Raw genomic sequence first — 16,212 nt, forward strand, 5'->3', positions numbered from 1 at the left:
CTACAGCGGTGAGCTGTGGAGCACCTACAATCCGTTACGGTACAGTTGCCAGCTCCACGCCTCCCGGAGATAAGGTTAACATTACCTGCAGTCCCGGTCTGGAAATTCACCCTCCTGATCCGGTCTTCTGTGTCACCGAAACTATTTTCTTTCCTTCTTCTTTACCCCAGTGCAAAGGTAATCTTATTTAACTTTTCTTAATTTTATACAAACACGATTGTCGCATATTTTGGAGCAACAGGATCAATTATTTTTCACTTGAATGAGATTTAGAGTAAGAGGTAATTTTATAATCATATGTTGCACCTGTTGAGCGAAATCAGACAAATGAATTTAAAGATGTAAAAAGGAACGTAACACAATAATGACACGGTACTGACTTTTACTCCTCTTCTTTTATAAATTGGCTCTAGGGAGATGTGATCAAGGTTGAACCTTGATCTAGCTATAGACTAGTATAGAGCTAAGGGAATATTAATTAGGCATGAGGATACTTTTTTGACTTAAAATCGGGGTTAGAAACTTCAGTGGGATAAAAGTTGAGGAATAAAAAGTCGTGCTCCCGTTTAAACAGAATATTACATAATTTACGATGTTCAACAAAAAGTTAAGAAGCTATACAAATTAAGAAGCTATGCTTTAACAACGAAAGTATTTATTATAAAATATCGCAAGCAGTCAGGCTATACCTAATTTTTCTTGATCCATCATTCTTGGTGGTTGATCTTGCGTTACATTTTTCGTTTTACAATCTAGCTGAAAATAAAATCCTATCTTTTAACACAATATATTTAAATAATATCTTCAATCACCGATTTTATTACACAATCGCACATATAAATAACATAATATGAATAAGCTAATTATTAAATAGTTTAGAAAGCACTCGTCTTCGTTAAAAAAGTCTACTTGTAAAAATGATTACCATTAACTTTTCCGGCTTGGTAACCGGTACTAGCCAATAGTTTTAATATAACTTAGAACCCGGAGATTAATCTATCCAAATCATTCATCCTATAGCACCGCCGCAAAAAGCTCGAAATTGCGATAAAATTACATTAAAATCTCGACATTTGGAAGCCAGTTTTTTGCGGCTGTGTTGCAACTGTGATTAATCATTCGTATCCAAAATACAGCGATATAATAGCTCGTTTACACTTTACAGTGCTCTATATGTACAAGTCAGCGTAGATAACATTATATTATTCAAACTAAGAAGAAAGATTGCGATAAATCAAGTCATTTATTAAGTTAGCAGTGTGTACCTTCTATAGATATGGATTCTGTCGAGGAGGCATTTTTGTTGACAGGTGACAGTGATTCAGTGGTTTGATGGGTCAATACTGGATGCTAGTTGGTTAATTAGTTAACTAGTTGGTTAATTGCTGTCACGTGTCAAAAAACATGCTTTCCTTCCCATCAGCATCCAGTGTTATTAGCTGATTGTTAGTAACACTAGCTGCTCCCACCTCTACTTACATTACTGATTTATAAAGTGATCTACGTGTGTGGCGTACATTCTTATTCATTGAACAAATCAGTATTCAGAAGCTCAGGCCGCAACTCGCAATGTTTCAATCTACACTGGATAATGTATACTGGCTGCTATGTCAAGTGCAAGTGCCTAATATGATATTAAGTCAAGTAGTTCAAGTGCTGCTGTCAAGAATTTACCAGAAAGTTCAGAAAATGTCGTTAACATTCTAGGAACTTTTCTTTTAACTGAACATTAAACAACCTAAACTTTTATCGTGAAATAGTCGCACTACTTTACTGTTGAATAATCTGTGATCATTGTAAAGCTCTTAAGAGGTTTTGGCATAATATGCGGTACCGTATTATAATGGCATGTTGTGGCATGTTAATATGGCATTGGTGTGTAAAAATAAGATTATTACTTTACTAGACTGACTTACTTAAAAATAGTTGAAAAAGAACGTTACCACTGCAACATAATATTTATAAATTATTAACTACCGCTATGTGGTCACCACTCACCAATAGAATGTTGCTTAAGCTTTGTGTAGTGTGCACACTTCACAGCAATCCCGTCCTTTAACCGCTAAATCACTAATCCATAATGTCTCTGTCATGATCTGTTAACCAAAGATAAATTAAAAGTCCTTAATCAATTTAAAGTAACCTTAATTAATTACGAGCTGTTTCCTAAATGTCCTATCTCCTAAACATTCTCAGTCCTCTGGCCACACCCCTGAGCAGCGCAGTGTGGTGGTGTGCTAACGGTGCAGCACTGGTGTGTGCTAACGGTGCAGCACTGGTGTGTGCTAACGGTGCAGTACTGGTGTGTGCTAAAGGTGCAGTACTGGTGTGTGCTAACGGTGCAGCACTGGTGTGGTACCTCCGGCTTCCCGGTACTGTGAAGTCCAGGACATGAGGTCGGGCGGGGAAGGGTTGGAATGTTTTGGTGTTCTGATTACGACTCTCTCCGTCAAACTTCTGTTGCTGAAGGGGTGGAGCACGTTCTGGCTCCTGCCATGAGAGTACTTCTTAACCATCTCCCTGGCGAACTTGACCCCTCTCACTGAGTTACCGTAGCTGTCTAATCGCGGGCTCCACAGAGCTAGTCCCATGACGTCCGGGATAACCACGATGATAAGCCCGGACACACCCGACTTGGCCGGAATGCCCACCTCGAAGGCCCACTCTCCGGAGTAATCGTACATTCCACAGCTGAACATGATGGACAGCATGTTCTGGACTGAACGCTCCGAGATGATCTGCTCGCCCGTGAACACGTTCCGTCCCCCGTTTGCAAGGGCAGCTGAAATGGTGGTCCCGATATTATCATGGTTAGACTGACATTGTTTTATAGGACTGTGCGATCATGACCATTTCCTGCACGGTATAAGTAAAAACCATATATGAATATAAAACGAGGCTGTAATAAGTTAGAGATATACCTGCCAATACGGATGCGTTTCTAATAGATGTCTCAATAGAGCACATTTGAAAGTAAAGTTCCAGCGTCTCTTTGAGATTAACCTTGTCTTTCAAACAACCTTTACTCTTCAAGTAGTATCCAATCGCATAGTTCCTGCAACAAGATTAGTGAAACTTTTATCCCGAACCAATTAAGGTCGCTTAAAATCGCAATTTTCCCGAAGTGTAAGAATTGAGTAGATTCGGTAAAAGAATTCTTCATGTTATTGTACTATGTAAAATATGGCAAAATGCCGAAACTTAACTGGTCCGGTAACAATTTGGTCCGGGGTTGTCAGGTTCGGTGTTTGGTGTGTCACTGTAGTGTAACCTCGGAATGTTCAATATTACGGGAGTAAGCCCGTGCTCTAGAACTTTCCCAAATATGCAAGTGAGTAGACAATGTTTGACACCAAGAACAGTTAGGCTTGTGTGGAATGCACATAACATATAATAATATGCAGTTGGTCTGTGTTAACATTGTACTAAAACTGCTCACCTGTGTCCATTATCAAGCTCCGAGAGATACACAGTGTTATTGAAGTGGAGCATCTCCCCAGAACCCTTCACAAGAGCCTGATATCTGGACATGGCTGACTGGAACCTCTCTGCCATGGGGTGTTCAGGTAGGTACAGGCTGGCCAGTGATATGGAGCCAGTATTGATGAGGGGGTTGTGGGCCTTGTTGTCCCTGGTCAGGGTGATCTTGTTGAAACCGTGCCCGCTCGGCTCCTTTCCCACTTTCTCGTGAACCTGTCTGTTCCCCGATTTCATCCAGACAGATGCCGTAGAAAACAGGTTTAGTAACGGACTGCAGAGTAACGAGATCATCAGCATCACCACACACATGAACTTGACCATCTGTAGTGCAGATGGAAGCGCCCCATTTTTCCGCAGGATATTGGGCTAGAGATGGAATGTAGGTTGTCACTTGGCCTGATGTTTCAGTTTTACATTCTTCAAATATTTCATCCGCTGCCTGGACCAGGTCGGGAAAGTCCTCCACAATGAACTCTCCTTTGATGGCTGAGAGAATGGTTGGGTTGCTCAACACAATTGATTTGAACTCGTCGTGTGGAATGTGCTGCCGGATGTTGCTGTAGAAGTAGCTTGATTCTGGTTTTGTGCTGACGGCTGCGATAAAATCTGCAAAATAGTAATATTACTTGATCTAACATAGCCGAATTCTAGTCTTCTTAATTAGATTTACATACACGAACGTGCCTTTTGCTCACTGTACCTCGTTGATCAAGACTAAGATTTTATTTAAAGGGGTACCCTGGCTTACCTTTGAGTCTAGGATCAACAAGAGGAGAGAGACCCCTGGCTTACCTTTGAGTCTAGGATCAACAAGAGGAGAGAGACCCCTGGCTTACCTTTGAGTCTAGGATCAACAAGAGGAGAGAGACCCCTGGCTTACCCTTGAGTCTAGGATCAACAAGAGGAGAGAGACCCCTGGCTTACCTTTGAGTCTAGGATCAACAAGAGGAGAGAGACCCCTGGCTTACCTTTGAGTCTAGGATCAACAAGCGGAGAGAGACCCCTGGCTTACCTTTGAGTCTAGGATCAACAAGAGGAGAGAGACCCCTGGCTTACCTTTGAGTCTAGGATCAACAAGAGGAGAGAGACCCCTGGCTTACCTTTGAGTCTAGGATCAACAAGAGGAGAGAGACCCCTGGCTTACCTTTGAGTCTAGGATCAACAAGAGGAGAGAGACCCCTGGCTTATCTTTGAGTCTAGGATCAACAAGAGGAGAGAGACCCCTGGCTTACCTTTGAGTCTAGGATCAACAAGAGGAGAGAGACCCCTGGCTTACCTTTGAGTCTAGGATCAACAAGAGGAGAGAGACCCCTGGCTCTGAGGTACTCAATGAACTGGTGGATATCCACGTAGTCTGGTGTAGTGCCCTGCAAGAAGCCCTCTAACAGTTGCTCTTGTAGTTCCTCGCCCACCCAGGTCAGGGCCCGCTGGTACACTTGGTCGGGGTTCCACTGCTCCAGGGGGTCCAACGTGTCCGGTTCCTGGTGTTGGTTTGGGTAGGGGGTGTTGTCTCGATAAGGGATGAATATGCAGTGAGAGTTTGGTTAGGGATTTTAAACAATCGTATCATGCGTTTTAAAACCTATTTACAATTTACGGGATAATTAATATAATATAGGAATACTTATTTAGATTAATTCGTTAAACAGGGTTATATATTTAAAACATTTCAATCCAGTCGCAGTTTTAATCATGTTTGTGGCTCCTGTCTAATGGTGCAAATGGTTTGTAAAAATGGCCAATTCTTCAGTTACAATTTCATGGCTAACCAAATGTGACGAATCTTCAAAAATCCATCTTTTGATCAGAGAATAGTGCTATATTAGTATATTTATCTGGTGTGGTTTCTAGTCACGATCCGTCACAATGTAAGTGGTCGCTTTACCTCATTTGCCGCATTCTTGTCATTTCACGGAAACCGTCTAAATAACCGGAAAACAGTTATCTGAGATTAAATCGCACATACCTTGGATGGCATTAGTTCACGGTACAGATTGGAATCATTGTGACTCATATCTAACAAACTAAAATGATTTAAGAACAAACAAAAAAATCAATAAAGTCTATACTGTTTTAGGAAACATGCACAGCTTGTGCTACAGGTCAAAAAAATAGAGGACTTCAACAAACAAATATCGGGCTATCGACATATAGAACTATTGCGTTTGAAAACAGGCATTTCTCTACGTGCTACATATATGCTGGGTATGCGGTGTTAAATCTGCTATGTCCACGCCAACATTATACATCGGCTGCTTTAATAGCAGCGTTATTCTTATCCTACTTGCAGAGGTAAATGGGTATGATGAATATTAGTGACGTCACAGTCTAGCCTGGGTCACGTACTTAGATATTTAAATCTAAATTCTCAGATACTTTTATTGTATCATTCGTCGTATCGGAAACTCTCTCGATCATTATATAGTTATATGGCTTGGAAAGGTTATTTCCGAGTGGAATTGATCAGAAAAAGTATCGGACATGTGCAATTTCTTGATAATTAGTCCATATTTTGTGACTTTTCCGCTAAAATATTGAGTTTACAGGTACATCAGAATCGAGGAGTAAGATGAAGGCTGGTGACAGACATTTTCGAATATATATATTTAATTAAGTGACTACTGACTAACTTTAGTTAAGATTGAGTGATAAAGGTTTTTAATTGACGACCTCCTGCATCAAGATTAGCTCTCAACCGTCATTCGGCCTTGCTCTAAACCTATGTCCAGACCTTTAACCATAGGTAGAGGAAGATGTTCAGAGTATGGGAAACAATTTTGAAAATTCACAAAACATATTTTGTGCACTCTCATGAAAATCCAAAGATGCTTCAGATCTAAATCTTGGATTTCACTTTCCTTCTCTAAATTTAAAATCTATTTTTGGCACACAATCAATTTTACGATGACAGTCAGACTGTTTACATACCACTGCACCTTATACCCTAATTTCCTGACGAGTTTTTGTCGGGAAATGGAGAGCAATTTTGATGGAAATTGAGCGATCGCATATGAATCATTCTCCATGAAAACCCTGAGGGATTTAAGATTGAATGCCTTGAACAATAAAATATACGACAGTTATTACAGAGAGGTGACACAATATTGTTATGACCCGCGACAGTGACCAAATAGAAAGTAGCATCAATCAATCAAAACTCAGAATCATTGTCACGAGTAAAAACAAATTAACACCAACTCTGACCTACCGTGATATAACCCTCCTCAATGATCTAAAATCTAAAGGCTAAATCAAGGTTGTAGCGAGAAGATTAGCGCGGCTTCACATGTACACCCCATGCACGTACTTGAATGCTCATTAAAAATCACATCACAAATGAAAGATAGGATTGAAAGAATGCAGTACGGCTTCATACACAGAGTCACACTAGTACATCGCGTACTGTACATGTATAATGTATTATATATAACTTACCAACTGACACCCAATTGTTTTTCCTTGTAAAACCTTTACATTTTGTCTCGGTATACCCTTCTTCTGAAGCAACTGCCACGAAATAATTGTGAATACAAGAGCATTTTTTATCTTATGTACATTGTACATTGTACACTGTGTAGTCTAGTGTACTCTTTGTACACTTGAATTTGTGGCTCTCGTGTATTGATTGCCATTTGCACCACTAGCGATCTATAATGTATAGTATGTATTTACTTACACACTAAATATTCATTATTATATAATAATAGTACCTGTCCGCAGTTACAATATGGATAACAAGTAGATTAAAGATAAGAAAATTAATTCTAAGTAATTATTAAATTAGTATTTAACTCACCGCAGGGTCATTTATAGCTTTAGCTTCCTGGAGTGTCTCTTTCGCTGCCTGATAAGGTATCTCCAGGTTATAAACTTATGATCATTTTGAAACAAATACATAACGCTAAAACGTGCACAATTTGTAATTTGTTTTATTTGAATTCGGGCAAATAAGTTTACAAAAGTCAAGAACCTTCAGAAAAAATCTGAATGGCAGTCAGGCAGTTGGTAATTTACCTGTTCGACAAGATTTCTGCTCAGCTTGCGGAGTTCTTCAGGTTGCACGCTGAACACCGGAGCATCTTCTCCTATAACCATCAAATACCTAGATTGAAATTAGAATAGTAAGAAAATAAATGTCCAGTAGTAAGACTTTATTTAATAATAAATAACAACTTATAACTGCAGTTTTCTACGGAATGCATCACACATTTTAAATGCATTGTAGGATATAAGGCTTGTAAATTGTTTTTGTTTTTGTTTTTGTTTTTTTGGGAAGCAAACTAGTCACATTATAGGTTCAGGTCTCAAGATCATGATATATATTATATTCATTACTGTACATATAGGAAAGGTGCTAGGATATGGGACTGTAAATTGAAATGTGTAATAGAAAATAAATTAACGTTTAGTTTGACACTTACAACCTACGTACAACAGCATATCATATTGATCGGTAATCTTGCGGTCCATTGCCAAATTATCTAATTATATAGCAAATCTGTTAGGGGGGGGGGGGGGGGGAGGGGGAGAGAGAGAAAGCAAGAGTGAGAGAGAGAGGGAGAGAACGTGAAACACTTTAACATTTGGGTCACAAAATCATCAATTAAACCACTTACCACCGGCAGATTTAAAAAAACTTAAGCTCTTGGGCTTTTTCCAAGTTTTGTCGAAACTATACCGAAAAAATCAGTCCCATAACCTAGACCTCTTACCGTTTTCTTGATTAAGCTGTTCGTAAATTTTCCACACACACATTTATTGAGACTATTACTTTAGATAGCTAATTCTGTAATCGCTAGTTCAATGTATAACATAGGACGGTTGTCATGGAGAGGTGGCCCAGGTGCTTTTGTTACACGTGACAGCATGCACCATCCTCAAATAATTATCTTCACGTCTGCATAATTAGTGTTATCTAAGCTATGAGACGTGTAGTTTGTATATTAACCTTATTATTATATAATCCATATTGAGGGACAAATCAGCATTACCCTCCATATACAGAGGCATACAAAATCGAATGAACAGACAGATTATATTTTCAATCTAAACCTTAATTAAAACTTTCAGCGGTGCCCTGTACTCGACCCCTCGACCTGCAGAACGGCCAGATCCTGAACAATGATATGATCCAGCCCGGAGAGGAACTACAGATAGAGTGCTCTCCTGAGTACATGATATCATCTGATAAGCGGGTTGCGTGTATCTCTGGTGATGTGTACACTACCGGAAGTGTACATACACTCGGCACTTTGCCAAAATGTGCACGTGAGTATAATTATGTTGTGATTACTTAAAAACTTGGTGATTATACGTGCTAATTACTTGAGAAATGGATAATATCCTGTTTGGAGATTGAACTATTGAAAGGATCCATACTTTCTTGGACTTAAATTATGCAGTTCTAAGAACACATTAAATTAAATCAGAAGATGGTCACAAAATTAAAATATAAAGTTCGCTTGCAAGAAAGCTTGTACATGAGCTCCAGCAAAGAATAAATATACTGATACGGTGCACTACAACAATCCGAAATAGTTATGAAGAAGATATAAGAACTTTCTCTGATTAGAAACAAATTCGAAAAGTTAAACAAGTTTAAACAACATAATGCCTGCATGTTGTGTTTAGTGCTACGAAAAGTAGCTAGCGTGCAACAAATGAAAAGCTGCTTTGGTTAAGAAATTTAAAATAGCAAAGGGTCACGTACAGGGTGGCCATAGCAACGGGCTCTGTAATCACAATGTAGAAGTGATTACATAGTATTACGTCCTGTATTAGTGATACAAAACGTGAAATTCGTGCCCTGAGTGTAACCAACGAAGCATAATGCAATGAAAGTCTAGAACCATCTTTACTGAAGAAACGTATTATCGTCCACCTGGGTACATATTATCCTCCACCTGGGTACATATTACCCACATTGGTGCGTGATGAGCTGAAGTCACGCGGTAGATTACTCTGCGATCCTACTGTAACGATCTGGTCACATTGTCAATGCCACGTCATTCAAATAGCATATTGAATAGACTAAATACTTAGACTAAACATTTAGAACTCGAATAATCCATTAGAGAGAAGTTGGGAGGGATGTGGCTGATTCGTGACGTATAATTAGGCATACTATTCCTTGTATGAAGGCTTATAATCCTGACTCCTGAGTCTATGTAGCCCCCCACAATCTACTCGGCCGAATGATAGGAATACTGTAGAGAACCTGACACACGCTGTCTTTTACATCGTTTGCCTTGTAGCAACTATCCGCTTCATGTTATTATTGGCCGGTTACTTGGTGAACATGTGTCTGTTGGAAAACCCAAGTAAAATATAAGTCTGTATAAACTAAACAAAATGAACAAACTCGAGTTAATAACTTAATTGGTTCGAGCATTCTTTAATTGTTACAAAATACGCCCTTCACAAGCCAACCTCCAAATAAAATTATCATAATACTATCTCAATTTCAGCGATGCCATGTGAAAAGCCCGTGGTGGAGAACGGTGTTATAGAGACAGCTGGTCCGATAAAGCCTGGTGACAAGGTGGCAGTGACGTGTGGAGCTGATTACCAGATCACTGGGCCGGGCTATTTGGTCTGCACTTCCGCTACTGAGTTCAAGTACTGGAACCAAACCCTCTGTAAAGCTAAGGAGTGCGGTGAGTTTTACTGATATATCAATAGTGCTAAACCCTCTGTAAAGCTAAGGAGTGCGCGTGCGGTGAGTTTTACTGATATATCAATAGTGCTAAACCCTCTGTAAAGCTAAGGAGTGCGGTGAGTTTTACTGATATATCAATAGTGCTAAACCCTCTGTAAAGCTAAGGAGTGCGGTGAGTTTTACTGATATATCAATAGTGCTAAACCCTCTGTAAAGCTAAGGAGTGCGGTGAGTTTTACTGATATATCAATAGTGCTAAACCCTCTGTAAAGCTAAGGAGTGCGGTGAGTTTTACTGATATATCAATAGTGCTAAACCCTCTGTAAAGCTAAGGAGTGCGGTGAGTTTTACTGATATATCAATAGTGCTAAACCCTCTGTAAAGCTAAGGAGTGCGGTGAGTTTTACTGATATATCAATAGTGCTAAACTCTCTGTAAAGCTAAGGAGTGCGGTGAGTTTTACTGATATATCAATGCAATAGTGCTAAACCCTCTGTAAAGCTAAGGAGTGCGGTGAGTTTTACTGATATATAAATAGTGCTAAACCCTCTGTAAAGCTAAGGAGTGCGGTGACTATTGCTGATATATCAATAGTGCTAAACCCTCTGTAAAGCTAAGGAGGTTCTTTTGCGATAGTCAAAACGCGACAACTAGCGCTGGATGGCGACAACTAGCGCTATCCAGCGCTAGTTGTCGCCATCCAGCGCTAGTTGTCGCTATCCAGCGCTGGATAACGCTGGCCAGCGCAAAATATATATGTTCGATAATTGTCGCTATCCAGCGCTAGTTGTCGCCATCCAGCGCTAGTTGTCGCCATCCAGCGCTAGTTGTCGCTATCCAGCGCTAGTTGTCGCTGGCTATGCGACACTGTCGCACGCGATAGTTTGCGATGGCCAGCGCAACTGGCCATCGCAGAAAACAGTTCGATAACTAGCGCTGGATGGCGACAACTAGCGCTGGATAGCGACAACTAGCGCTGGCCAGCGCTGGCCAGCGCTAAGCGATAGCCAGCGCTGGCCAGCGCTGGCCATCGATATCCAGCGCAAAATTTTTGCGCTATTACTGGTCAGCTAGCGCTAACCAGCGCTGGCCAGCGCTAGCCAGCGCTAACCAGCGCTAACCAGCGCTAACCAGCGCTAGCCAGCGCTAACCAGCGCTAACCAGCGCTAGCCAGCGCTAGCCAGCGCTAGCCAGCGTTAGCCAGCGGTAACCAGCGGTAACCAGCGCTAGCCAGCGCAATGTATCAAAATCATATACTTGCGATATTACTCGGATGATGATTAATCACTTTACACTTGACTGTCACGTGCCTTTTTTAATCCATTCTCTGACTCTAGCTGGTTCTGAACGACTTTTCGAAACCCCAACCCTCTAAGTCTAATCTGATCCCAACCCTAACCCTAACCCAATCCTTAACAAAAACATATGCTGAAACCCTAACAATAACGAGAAATTAGACTAACTTCCTTATACGGTCATATCACGTGATCGATACATGTAGGTACAGTTTTTCGCCAATATCTCGTCAGGAGAGCATTTTAACCCTATGTCATGGGCCCATGGGGGTTGATTCGGAATTAGCGTCCGAAAATACATCGATTGAAGTTGGACACAACCATCGGGGGCCCTTTTAGAACAATCTCGAAGATCGACTGTAGAGTGATTTAGCACGCTCGATATTAGTATTACTCGTCAGCCAGCGCAATATAGTTCAAGTTGCGATATTACTCGTCAGCTAGCGCTGGCCAGCGCTGGTTAGCGCTGGCTAGCGCTGGTTAGCGCTGGCTAGCGCTGGCTAGCCCAGCGCTGGCCATCGATATCCAGCGCAAAATTTTTGCGCTATTACTCGTCAGCTAGCGCTAACCAGCGCTGGCCAGCGCTAGCCAGCGCTAACCAGCGCTAACCAGCGCTAACCAGCGCTAGCCAGCGCTAACCAGCGCTAACCAGCGCTAGCCAGCGCTAGCCAGCGCTAGCCAGCGTTAGCCAGCGGTAACCAGCGGTAACCAGCGCTAGCCAGCGCAATGTATCAAAATCATATACTTGCGATATTACTCGGATGATGATTAATCACTTTACACTTGACTGTCACGTGCCTTTTTTAATCCATTCTCTGACTCTAGCTGGTTCTGAACGACTTTTCGAAACCCCAACCCTCTAAGTCTAATCTGATCCCAACCCTAACCCTAACCCAATCCTTAACAAAAACATATGCTGAAACCCTAACAATAACGAGAAATTAGACTAACTTCCTTATACGGTCATATCACGTGATCGATACATGTAGGTACAGTTTTTCGCCAATATCTCGTCAGGAGAGCATTTTAACCCTATGTCATGGGCCCATGGGGGTTGATTCGGAATTAGCGTCCGAAAATACATCGATTGAAGTTGGACACAACCATCGGGGGCCCTTTTAGAACAATCTCGAAGATCGACTGTAGAGTGATTTTAGCACGCTCGATATTAGTATTACTCGTCAGCCAGCGCAATATAGTTCAAGTTGCGATATTACTCGTCAGCTAGCGCTGGCCAGCGCTGGTTAGCGCTGGCTAGCGCTGGTTAGCGCTGGCTAGCGCTGGCTAGCGCTGGTTAGCGCTGGTTAGCGCTAGCTGACGAGTAATAGCGCAAAAATTTTGCGCTGGATATCGATGGCCAGCGCTGGCCAGCGACAACGTTAGCGCTGGAGGCGCCAGCGCTAGGATGTCGCAATAGCGCTAGGTCGCCATCCAGCGCATTTTATGTTTTTGCGATGGCCAGGTTGCGCTGGATCGACAACTATCGCTGTGGGGACACAGTTCGCATAGCCAGGCGACCAGCCCAATGCGCTTTTGGGTAGCGCAAAAGCGCTGGATGGCGAATAGCGACTGGGTACACAATAGGGTGGATGCGACAATTATGCATTATATTTGAACTGGTCAGCGTTATACTGGTTAGCGACAACTGCATGCTGGGTCAACAACACCGGATAGCGCTAATTATTAACGCATCCACCTTAAGTTGTGGTTTTGAATATCGCAAATGAATCGCTATAAGGGGCGGTGATTTTTGCTGTTATTTGTCCCATGGAATAATATTGCTAAACAATTTTGTTTTTCGTAAACAAAGGTCACGCTGATGTATAATGTTTCGCACATTATCACATCGCTGCCTCAAAATCGACCAAGAATTTAATCTCTAATTTCTCTAACAATCCCTTAAGGCAGGATATGTTCTAAAATTTTGAAATTTCCTTCGATTAGATTTTAAAAGGTTGTTTTCTGATTTGAGGGATTATTCTATTTTGCGATTTTTGGTCCAAAAGGAAAAAAATTTTACCTATCTAAAATTTATTGTCTTCAAAGGTACCTTGATATCGTAATTGTTTGCGGGCGATTTTCAAAAGTGTGAAAGATAAATTTATATCTTTCCACCATTGAAATGCTCACCATTAAATTTTGATATGAACGCGACCTTTGAAGATACATTCGCTAGAATTTTATACATAGGGCCTAAAACATTTCAATTCGATTTTGAAATCTACCTCTTTTAGAAACAAATCTATAAAATCAATTTTCCTTTTTTTAGAAATAAAATTTCATTAAAGACCCCGTTTCCACGCGTGCCTCCGCCATCACATGACCCCCTTTAACATATACCTATACCTCAAACGTCTATAACCAAAACCCCATAACAAAGTGTTGCCCCAGAGATAGCACACGGTCGTCTCTCCTCTCCCACCCTCTCCCCTGGACAGGTTGTCAGCATACAGTGTGACCTGGGCTATAAACCGGACTGTCACGTGCCCATCACGTGTATATCAGCTGACAACTTCCAGCCCATCAAACTACCTCAGTGTCTGCGTAAGTTTCAGGTTCTTGCTTCGTTTCTTGAGGTATAACAGTTTTAGTTCAGAGACCCCAAGTATTAGAACTCAATTCAGTAACTTCAAGTAATCATTTAATAAAGTAAGTAGTAAAAATATTGTTATCGTTTCTAATACTAAAAAATCCCAAAAAATATTCTTTTAACATCCTATATGCTTTTACTGAAGCATCCATCCCAACTCACGAATACCTACAAGCTCCCTTAAAATGACAACCTCACACTAACACTCACACAACTCCCTGCAGCTCAGCAGTGTAAGAAGCCAGTGATAAGAGCCGGGATAGTGACAGGACCAACCCCTCTCATCCCCAACAACACACTGATAGTGCAGTGTGAAACGGGCCACACCCTCACCAGTGTGGTTCCTATCACGTGTGTTACGTTAGAGAAATACGATCCACCCTTGTTACCGCATTGTGCACCAGGTATGTATCATGAAAATGCCATGCTTCTTAAGTGATGGTGCATTTGCATTTTGCAATGACCATTGCATTCTACTAGGGAAAGATTTCTCAAAAACAAAACGATGCGACTTTATAGTCTGAAAAAACTGCACAGAGTTTTTGGTTCTGTTTCTATTTTTTGCCCTTAAATAACAGTGCAGGATAATATATGTTGACAATCTGTCGGCAAATATGTTTGTCAGCTGTTATTACTTATAATGTTTCCTCGAAATCGCTTTTAAACATGGTCCCAATATAATCCCACATCCAGAATCACGGTAGTTTGACTGCAAGGCAATTTTGGATTTCTGAGGAAATATGGTGCTAAAGAGGGAATTTGTAGAAGACCTGCAGCCCCTTTTTTTCCCAGGGCATAAGACAATTTTAGGGGGGAGACATCGGGGCATTGGAGTGCGAAGAAATTTAGAACTTTGTGGATGTGGGAACATAATGGCCGACACAGTGGGCGAGTTTTCACTAAGTGTTAGGTTCAAACTGGCATACTTGGCTTAGAGTCGTAAACCTTCACGTCTGAAGGTAAAAACCTGACAAAAATCACACCCGCAAAGTTTTACTGGCCGCTGTTTTAAAATTCAAACGAAACGAAGCCATTCAAAATGAAAGCCTCCAATGTCAACTCTATCCCAGTTTACTGAGTTAAAACCTTCAATCTTCAAAACGTTTCAGTGAGCAACTGCACTGTGCCACATATCTCAAACGGAGGCTACATTGGCAAGCCGCCCAGTATGATATCACCCGGCGCGACGCTCCGCTACGCGTGCAACAACAAGGGCAGCTACGTGCCGCTCTTCGTACCTGTGGTTACCTGCCTGACAGGACAATACTTCCATCCTTCCCCACCCATATGTGTTGGTAAGTACTACGGTAAAATAGGAGAACATTTTACAAACAAACAAAACGCTCGTAATGAAGTGCTTTAAAGAGATGAGGGATATACATTATACAGGTCATCAGGTTAATATATCATGTTGATAAATATTGATGCATACCGAGAATCTGGGCATAAGAAAGGTAGGAATATACAACTAAGACCAACAGCATATATATGCTTTAATCTAAGAGATGGCGTAAAGAAAGGCTCTGACAATGGAAATTAGGACGATTATACCAAACTGAGCACAGTAAACATTTCAGCGGAGGACCAAGTACAAAGCGCCCGCCTCAACTACAACCGTGCCACCATCTCAATCAGAGGTAGACTATAACATAATGATCATATTGTAATGATGCAAATTTTGTCATCCGTTTCAAGATATACTATTATATTATTTTGTCGCGTACTGGCATGGGCAGTGGTCCTTAGGTTGTTGTCGTTGAGAAACTCTGCTAGTGGTCCATTCTATTTCTAATAACTAATTCATTAACTGTTGATGTGATATAGCGGGGAAATTAGTCAGAATGTTTTCAGTAATGATCAATCGCCCATGAATTTGTCATGAAGTGGTTATTATTCCATGGATATTAAATAGGATCAGTAGAACAATCTAGCTCTTGCTCCAAGATATGATTAATGAAAAACAACCATCGCGAGGGTACAGTTATATACTATTACAAAATAAATCCATTTTTCTCAAGACACAATCCCTCCAGATTTTGAGAAGGTTGAAATCACCACACCCACTGAAGCCAGCAATCCACCGAGCAAGGTGGTCGGGGTACTGGTGGCTGTTATTGTAATCATCGCACTGGTAGTCGTGCTTCTTGTCCTACTTTTCAGAAACAAGGAATATGTAAGTTAAAGGCGTG

General features: G+C 41.2%; 2 protein-coding genes across 2 annotated transcripts in view; one reads left to right on the top strand and one right to left on the bottom strand.

Annotated features, from left to right (window-relative positions):
* Positions 1 to 16,212, top strand: part of LOC134815410 (uncharacterized) — a 17,969-nt gene continuing 1,757 nt past the window's right edge. Inside the window, exons 1-9 of the mRNA XM_063823945.1 lie at positions 1 to 177; positions 8,551 to 8,748; positions 9,948 to 10,136; positions 10,304 to 10,310; positions 13,814 to 13,977; positions 14,248 to 14,427; positions 15,133 to 15,318; positions 15,601 to 15,660; positions 16,057 to 16,196. Coding sequence (XP_063680015.1) covers positions 8,607 to 8,748; positions 9,948 to 10,136; positions 10,304 to 10,310; positions 13,814 to 13,977; positions 14,248 to 14,427; positions 15,133 to 15,318; positions 15,601 to 15,660; positions 16,057 to 16,196 — 1,068 coding nt within the window. The 5' untranslated portion in view covers positions 1 to 177; positions 8,551 to 8,606. The remainder of the gene's footprint in view (positions 178 to 8,550; positions 8,749 to 9,947; positions 10,137 to 10,303; positions 10,311 to 13,813; positions 13,978 to 14,247; positions 14,428 to 15,132; positions 15,319 to 15,600; positions 15,661 to 16,056; positions 16,197 to 16,212) is intronic.
* Positions 333 to 3,714, bottom strand: LOC134814684 (putative glutaminase 3). The gene is made up of 3 exons (XM_063822852.1): positions 3,440 to 3,714; positions 2,922 to 3,055; positions 333 to 2,782 (listed from the first exon to the last, which is right to left on the bottom strand). Exons 1-3 carry the CDS (start codon positions 3,712 to 3,714, stop codon positions 2,334 to 2,336), a joined length of 858 nt encoding a protein of 285 aa, XP_063678922.1. The 3' UTR covers positions 333 to 2,333.

The sequence above is a fragment of the Bolinopsis microptera genome, chromosome 5 (genome assembly GCF_026151205.1).
Source record: "Bolinopsis microptera isolate Bmic1 chromosome 5, MBARI_Bmic_1.0, whole genome shotgun sequence".
Lineage (NCBI taxonomy): Eukaryota > Metazoa > Ctenophora > Tentaculata > Lobata > Bolinopsidae > Bolinopsis > Bolinopsis microptera.